Raw genomic sequence first — 8,365 nt, forward strand, 5'->3', positions numbered from 1 at the left:
AGGCGCCGGCGAGCGCGGGAGCGGGCCCGCAGTGCCGAGCAGACGGCACACCGACGCCGCGAGCGTCTGCGCGGACACGCACACAGTGGGACAGGAGCGAGGCTCAAAGCTCTGGTACCTGAGGGAAGGCCGAGCTCCACCCGCACAGCGCTAGGACGGATCGACACACAACTCCGACGGGCACACGCAGCTGACAGAAAGGGCCCTCACACGCCGCGGCCCGACCCTCGGGCCCACGCAGGTACCCGCAGGACGCCCGGCCGCGCACTCCGCGGACGGAGCAGAGGGGGGGGGGCCTGCGGCTCTGCGCCTGCGCCTGGCGCTCTACGCCTGGGCGCCGGAACCGCCTTCTCCCACTCGGAAGCGCCTCGCTTCCTGCCACGGAACGTCACTTCCTGTTAGGGCGTGTCACTTCCGGCAGCACAGCCTCACTTCCTCTTTCTGTTCGCTCCTCGCTTGTGCGGTTCCGACATGCGCATCGAGAAGTGTTACTTCTGCTCTGGGCCCATCTACCCCGGCCACGGCATGATGTTTGTACGCAACGACTGCAAGGTGAGAGGCCGCCGCCCCCGGGAACGGTTCTGAGCCCACCGGTGGGGCCGTCCCCGGGCGGCGTCGCCGCTGGAGCCCGGGGACGCGGGGGCGGCGCTTAGCCGCTCGATGCGGGGCCTGCCGGGGACAGCGGGCGCGCCGGGCAGCCGCGGCGGAGTCCGAAGAGTGGAAGGAGGCTGGGCAGTTGGTTGTGCAGGAGGCCGGGCCACGGCTCCAGGCGAACGCACCCAGCAGTCACCAGCGCTTCGGCTCCCCTCGGACATCGGCGTGCGCGCCGCCCTGCCCTCAGCACCGGCCGCGCCCTTCCCCGCGCTCAGGACCCGGGCCTGGTTCTCCCGGCCGTGCGGGGCCACGCCTGGGTTTGACACGGCCGTCCCACGTGCTTGGAGTTGAAGCTGTGCCTGCTCGTCTGCGTCTGACCGGGCCCGGGGGCGTCGCCTGGTGGGGAGCAGGGCCCCGCCGTCTGGGGAACGCGGACGCTCAGGAGACGAGCCCAGGGTCCCGCGTCGAGACGGACCCGCCGGGGGCGCTGCGATTCTGTGCGCGACCCGGCGGTCACTTTCTGGCTGATGTCACACGCAGTTTCCTAGGTTGGGATCGTGCGGTGGATCCGGGCCAGGGCGCCGGGTGTGCGGTGGGAGACACAGTGGGGCGGAAGGCTGTGCTGGCTGCACTGCGCTCAGCCTGGCCCGGGAGGAGCAGGGGACCCAGAGCAGAGAACGAGAGGAGGAGGCCCCGCAGCGCTAGCAACGAACAGACATCGGATTTCCCAACCGGTATCTTCTCAGTCAGCGCCATTGGATGGGGAAATTCTGCTCTTTCCTCGCAGTGGACCTGCCGGAAGGGAAAACCTTACGACCTAAGTCTTTCTGGTCTCTGAATTAACACCATCCTCACGTGCCTGGAGGGTGGAAATGTGAGGCCCTCTTTGAACCTTTGCTACAAACACCTTTACTTCGTGTTTGTTTTTCTGCTCGTTTTGCTTTCCTCGGGTCGGTGATGCCTGGGCCTTCTTTTCGCCTGCCTCTTGCAGCATGTAGTCCAGATTAGGTGCTGGGCACTTCGGTAGCCTCCTCGCTCGGGCTCAGCCCTTATTCTCGTGGCGTGTGAGACTACTTTAGGGAGTCTTAAGGGCGGATTTAGCACGAATGCTCCGTGATTCCGCATACTTCGCAAACAGGAAGAACACATGCACCTTTAATGATGGCTTCCTGTTTGTTGAATTAGTGAAATGAAAAAGGCTTAAATTTTGAGGCCAAGGTGTTAGGTGTTTGTTGACTCCTTGGAGACCGAGGTGATGGGGCCAGGTTCAAGGGAGAGGGGAGCCCTGGGGCTTCACCTCATCAGGGTGCCTCCCCAAGTAGATTTTGCCACTGTGTGTTTCTGTGTGACTTCTGCATTGCTGTACATAGCCTTATCTCATATTTTATGTACGGCCTGATCTCTGTCCTTGTTTGCCAAGTGAGACCGTCGCATTGTCAGACTGTGTCTGCAGTAGGGTACCGTGTTTCAGTTGTCAGACTGTGTCTGCAGTAGGGTACCATGTTCCAGTTGTCAGACTGTGTCTGCAGTAGGGTACCATGTTTCAGTTGTCAGACTGTGTCTGCAGTAGGGTACCGTGTTTCAGTTGTCAGACTGTGTCTGCAGTAGGGTACCATGTTTCAGTTATTCCCGTGTCCCTGTCACTTTAGTACCAGGCACGCAGAGTTCCTTCTGTGCGGATCAAATTCCCATGAGGGCTCCATTGCCTCCAGTCCACTCAGACCCTGCCTGGTACCTGTTAGACTCAAGTGGACGTCTCATTGGCTCTGTGTAGCGCTGTGAAGACCAGAACAAGCTGCAGCCCTCACTAGATAGATCTCAGAAAGGAGATCAGAACCGACCTCATGCCCATTCCCGGATTCAGGACCTGGGCCTGGTTCCCCTGGCCATGCTGGGGCCAAGCCTGGTATGGTGTCAAACCTAGGGCTTATCTGTTAGGTTTTCAGTGTTGGAGGCTTTCACCCTAATTTAAAAGATAATGGTATTTGGGCTGAAAATACGCAAATAAAATGGATAATTTCATTACTATGGGAGACTAGAGCAGTTTTGATATTTTTGAGTTGATATGAAGTTGGCTCAGGAATAAACGCGCTCTCCTTCAGGTCTCAGGTAGTCTGGGCCCAGATCCCATTATACTGTGCTTAGTAGTTCCCTGTAGAACAAAGTCTGTAAAGTGAGTGTTATGATACATGTATGTGCTTTCTTAGTTTGAAGTGTTTATACTGTTTATTTAACCTGTTTTATTGGGTGACCCTTTATAGGTGTGACACTAATTAATTTTGCTTGCAAAGATCCATGAACCTCAAGGAATTACTTTGCCCGCTTGCCCTAGTAACACACATTTCAGTTTATTCTAAGACATTGCATGGTAACAAAGTGCAGCTTAGTTTCCATTCTCTCCTGCTTTAAGCAACTCAGGATGGTGTGAGTGAGTGGGGCTTTTGGATGAGGCCTGAGGCCGGCGATCCTTTCTCAGACTTGGCATTGTTTTTTTGTCGGACAGGAGTAACAGCCTATGATGGAAGTTTATAATGTTGACTTTTCAATATTTTAACCTTTCTTGTAGGTGTTCAGATTCTGTAAATCCAAATGTCATAAAAACTTTAAAAAGAAGCGCAATCCTCGCAAGGTCCGGTGGACGAAAGCATTCCGGAAAGCTGCCGGCAAAGAGCTGACAGTGGTGAGTATAGTTAGCTGTCAGGATACATTTTATGATTTTCAAAATTTAATTTTTTGGGGGTGGGAAACTGTCATCTAATTAACCCGAACAAGGGTTCCTGTAACATGGTTGTGAGTGCTTTTTCGTGCATTTGGCTATGGAAATAATCTCATCCTCACGTGGTTCTGGAAACTACCATTCTGTAGACTTTCAAAAGGGAAACTTCCCAGTTCAGTTTTGTGATTTTTGTTACCCTTAAAAACGTTTTTATTTCTTGCAAGGAGGGAAATCACTTAAATGGATTGGGGTGAAGTTGGAGATTGCTACTCAAGGATTTTGAGACAAAGTTAAGAAATTAATTTTTTTTTTTTTGGCTTTTTTTAAGATGGTCTCACTATGCAGTTCAGGCAGGACTTGAGCTCATTTTGTAGCCCAGGTTGGTCTTGAACTCCCAAAGATCCTCCTACCTCAGCCTCCCGAGTGCTGGGATGACAGGCATGTGCCACCACACTGTTCAGCTATTTTTGATCTGTAGAAAATGGCAGTTTTGTGAATTGGACTTGAATGCAGCTCTCTGGCTGCGTCTGGCCTGGGGTGGGTTGGGCGGCCTTTCCTGCTTGTTGGTGATCTCAGGGTGAGTGTAGCCTTCTGCTTTTCAGTCAGCCTCAGGCAGCAATGTTTTCTGTGCCTGTGGGTATGGAGGGAGAAAGGCTGAGTGCCTGCATTCTCAGGGACAGGAGTGGGGGGGGAACCTCGGTATGCACCCCCAGGGTGCTTGGGGGGAGGGGGTATTTTAAGAATCACTTCCTTTCTACCTCTTACCAGCCCTCTGCTTCTTCTAGGATAATTCATTTGAATTTGAAAAACGTAGAAATGAACCTGTCAAATACCAGCGAGAACTGTGGAATAAAACTAGTAAGTCACAGGGAATTCTGGGATTTTGAGGAGGAGACTGGTGGGAGGTGGGGAGGTGATGACACTTCAGAGGTCAGGTGTTGCATAAACAGTTCCTTACTTTCAGTTTTGCCTTTTATCCTCATTTGAATGACTGTGTTACATTTACAACTTTATGAGTTACCTTTTTTGTTTGTTCGTTTGTTTTTGTTTTTTTCCGTCTACTGAAATCAAACTCAGGACCTTGCGCTTGCCAGGCAGGTGCTGTGCCGCTGAGCTAAATCCCCAGCCCGCGTGAATTATCTTAAGTGCGTTTAAAATTGGTGATATATCCATCATAAAAATAATATTAGGAAACGTGAAGTGCCCACATTGAGATGTAAAACATACAGAAATTGGGGGGAAAGAAAGAGAAAGAAAATACTTTTTAATGTGATTGTGGCACGGTTAAAATTTACAAAAACCCTAGGGTGCATTATAAATTTAGTCATTTAGTTTAGAGATGTAAGCTATTTTCCTGTACCATATATAATTTAGTACTGTGGTGGGTTTTGTATCCCCCTTTGGTACTGGGATTGAATTCAAGACATTTGTACTGACCTGCATCCCCAGCCTGAGACATTGTAAGTTGCCCAGAGTGGGCTCGAACTTTTGCTCTTTCTGACTCAGCCAGAGTTCTGGGAATGCAGGCTTGCACCACCTTGCCTGGCAGTTCAGTGCTTCTTTATAGTTAAAAAGTGTGGCACTTAAAGTGGTCATTACAAACTTTCGAACAGAACTATTGAATGCTTGACTTGGGTCAGAGTGAAGTCGAAGGCTGTGGAAACTGAGGGTAGTCATACCCGGCTCTTGTGTGTTTTGGAAGTGGCCGGAGGCTTGTAGAAAGACTCCAGCAAGCTTGCGGGCCCTGGCGTGTGGGTGTGGGTGTGGGTCTCAGCTGGGCCCTTTCCACACACTTGCCCAGCCCACGGACTTACAGAGGACAGAAAGGCTGCCCAGCTTCATGACAGGGTTTGCACTGTCAAAACTTTGCTTGTCTCCCTCACTCTTACTTAGAAATCAGAGTCCAGCTATGCAGTTGGCTATGCAGTTGGCTTTCCCACATAGCTATTTTCTATTTCTTAAAGTTTTCCCTTTAGTTTTTAATTAGAGGAAGAGCTAATTTCTGAAAAGCATGTGCTGTTGGGTTAAATGATAAGGAGATAACGCGTGGATTCTGAGTGTATCCAGAGCAGTGGCCGTGCCGCAGGGGGCTGTTTGTGAAACATGGGTGAAAGCTCTAACGGTTTGCCGTCACTGCTCTGGAGTTGCAACCTCACAGGAGCCTCGGGTTGTCTCCAGAGGTGCGCATGCAGGGCATTGTCAAACGGTCCTGAAGCCCTTCTGGGCCCCAGAAGTGAAACTTCGTTTCAGTTTGACTTTCTCCCTCTTTGTGTTGCGCTCAAAGACAGCAACCCCAGTGCCCTGTGGCATGGCCTGGTCTGGGCGGGCGACCACCTGCTCCTGGCACTGTGTGCGACTGGCCTTGTGCGTGTTCTGACGTCTTCGGTGCCAACTTTGGTATGGCCCTGTGTCTGGGGCTCGGCGCACACTCGCAGGCACTGCCCGAGGGGAGCCCTGCCCCCCGGAGCCCTCTCGTCCAGGGCCCCTCTGTGCGATTCGCCTTGGGCTCCTTGCAGTCCTGCCGCTGCCCCACTCCTTGCGCTTCTGGGGAGTCCGGAAGAAGTGATGCTTTCTGCATTCCTCTCTGTGCAGATGCTGTTGCCCTTTTTCACTGGGATCCTAAACATAGACTTTTGCAGATTTGCTGGGTATCGGCTGAGTCCTGAAGTTGTTTCCTACAATTACACAATTACTGAGATTTGTCAGTAGAGTCCCAGAAAGCACTCTGCTCTTTTTTTTCGGTAACAGGAATTGAACTGGGGACCTTGTGCTTGCCAGGCAGGCACTTGTGCCACTGAGCTGTATCCCTGGCCCTCGGCTCTTTTCAAGAGGTCGGTTCATCCTGGATCACCTCCCTGCGGGTCGCTGTGTCCTGATTGAGATGTGCTGTGCATGGAAAATGCAGGACGCACTGAAGATTTAGGGTGAAAGAGGAGTAAAATACCACATGTGGTGTCCTGCATCTGACAGCACTGATGGGGATTCGAGGATGTCCATAGATTGGAGTCACAACCTTACAGCCCTCGCCTGCGGGTGTCCTAAGTGGTTGGACCGCTGTGATTGGGAACGGGAAGGGTGGTGGTGGGGCTCTTTCCCCTTCCCCCATTCCCCCATGGCATGCGGACGCTGTCCGTGGTCCTGCAGATGGTGCTTGCAGCAGAAAGTCTGCCTGTGATTACCGAGGTTGCAAACCAAGAGCAGGCAGCGCCAATAATCCGGATTCTCTGTAGAACACAATTTGAAAAGCATTCATCTGGCTTAACGTAGAAGGAAAGTGAGCAGCAATAAAGGCTTTTGCGAAATAAAAACTGGAGAAATGACCTTTGTGAAAGAGAATGTGGAAACCACGGCAAGGAGGAGTTGCCTTGATTTCTTCAGCGGGGATTGTTTGGGTGGTACATGTTTCACTGAAATGTATTTCTGCCGATGGAGTGAGTGATTGTTTGGGTGTTACATGTTTCACTGAAATGTATTTCTGCCGATGGAGTGAGTGAATGCACGTGATGATTGCAGTCGCGCTGCTTGAGGTGTAAGTTTGCTGACTGCAGTGATTTTCGTTGCAGTTGACGCAATGAAGAGAGTCGAGGAGATCAAGCAGAAGCGCCAGGCCAAGTTCATCATGAACAGGTATGGACGTCGGGGAGCAGCTCCTGAGAAAGTAACTTGCGGCGGGGGTCGAGGCGTGCAGGCCACGTCGCAGCTCCTTTGTGTGGCCTGGCCGTGGGCTGTCCTCCAGCAGGTGTGAGTGGGCGCCAGGGGCAGGACGGACGTCACAGAGCTAATAGTGTGTCCTTGTCACGTGCTGCGCCAGGAGGGCCGGGTGCCACTCATGCAGAGCTCTGGCCCTCCGTCCAGTGGCACCTTCCAGCCCTGGGCAGACGCCTTGCCATTGCGTGAGTCACTCTTGTGATTGTTGCACAGTGGTGATTTGTTGGTTGCATCCTTTTTCGGGCATTTTCCTCCTACCTTTTCCCGAATTTTAAAACGTTTCTCTGTCGTTTATTTGTGTTGTGTCTGTACGCGTGTGGATGCTTGGGGTGTTCATTGTCTGCTCTGGTGGCCTGCGTTGGGCCGTGTGCCGGACGTTCCCTCTCGCCCGGATCGCTCCGGGAGTGCTTTGCTGTTCTGTGGCTGCCAAGCATCCAGCCTCTTCCTCGACCGCGCTTCATTGCCCAAGCCTGGAAGCGGCTGTTGTTGGGAGCTGCAGCCATGTCCTGTGGTCACTGTGGAGGCGCAGCAGCTTCTGGCACACGGGAGGTCCCAGCACGTCAGAGGAGCTGTGTGGGGCGCACCGGGCCGGCTAGGCCAGGTGTGAAGGCATGCCTGTGATGCAGCACCCAGGAGGCCGAGGCAGGGTGATCTCCGAGAGTCCAAGGCCAATATGGACTCCATAGTGACACCCCACCTCAAAAAAACCACACGCTAATTTCCATGATGCAGAAAAGACCTAGGTGCAGTACTAGGTGTGTTCCCTAGTAAGGCCACAGGTAGTGATGTCACAGACCCTGGTTCATGAGGTCATTGGTTCTTCACAGTCATTCTTCCTTCAGTCAGAAAGCAGAGTACGCGCTTGTGTTCAGGCAAGGTAGGACTGGATGCTGTGTTCAAGTTCTGGAAGCCAATGGGCCCCTGCACGCTCAGCAGGGCATCTTGCTGTCTAGGTGTCCCTGTCCCTGGGAGGGAGGGAGGGGACTCACCGCCTGCTCTGGAGTGGTGGGCTTGGGTCCTGCTGGGCGGGCGGAGAGGTGTGGGAGGGAGGGCACGCCTGGTTCTGGCCCTGCTGGGCTGTCTTTGCTGCGTTTAGTAGCCATGCTGTGAATTGCCGTCTTCTAGAGAAGTTCTGCATCTGAGATTTTGGCCTTGCTGTGTTTGACCCTAGGCTGAAGAAGAACAAGGAGCTCCAGAAAGTGCAGGACATCAAGGAGGTCAAGCAGAACATCCACCTCATCCGGGCCCCGCTCGCAGGTGAGCTTGCCCTCTTGAGTGCCGCTGTGAACTCAGTGTCCTCCCACAGTGCGTTCTGTACAGGACTCGTGTATAAAAGTCACTTCTAAC

The 8,365-nt window shown here is 52.9% G+C and overlaps 2 protein-coding genes across 2 annotated transcripts in view; both read left to right on the forward strand.

Moving 5' to 3' along the window:
* Nucleotides 1–402, forward strand: LOC106147612 (serine/arginine repetitive matrix protein 3-like; the record flags this gene model as incomplete). Its single annotated transcript, XM_013510025.1, is given in 1 exon segment — nucleotides 1–402. A coding segment is annotated over 1 exon segment (402 nt), but the record flags the coding sequence as incomplete, so codon positions are not given.
* A 1-nt stretch (nucleotide 403) lies between these two features.
* Rsl24d1 (ribosomal L24 domain containing 1) overlaps nucleotides 404–8,365 on the forward strand; it is a 10,216-nt gene continuing 2,254 nt past the window's right edge. The window contains exons 1-5 of the mRNA XM_005376610.2: nucleotides 404–552; nucleotides 3,161–3,274; nucleotides 4,096–4,168; nucleotides 6,874–6,937; nucleotides 8,190–8,275. Of these exons, the coding sequence (XP_005376667.1) occupies nucleotides 472–552; nucleotides 3,161–3,274; nucleotides 4,096–4,168; nucleotides 6,874–6,937; nucleotides 8,190–8,275 (418 nt within the window). The 5' untranslated portion in view covers nucleotides 404–471. The remainder of the gene's footprint in view (nucleotides 553–3,160; nucleotides 3,275–4,095; nucleotides 4,169–6,873; nucleotides 6,938–8,189; nucleotides 8,276–8,365) is intronic.

This window comes from Chinchilla lanigera, unplaced genomic scaffold (assembly GCF_000276665.1).
Source record: "Chinchilla lanigera isolate Chin_1 unplaced genomic scaffold, ChiLan1.0 scaffold00008, whole genome shotgun sequence".
NCBI classification, from domain to species: Eukaryota; Metazoa; Chordata; class Mammalia; order Rodentia; family Chinchillidae; genus Chinchilla; species Chinchilla lanigera.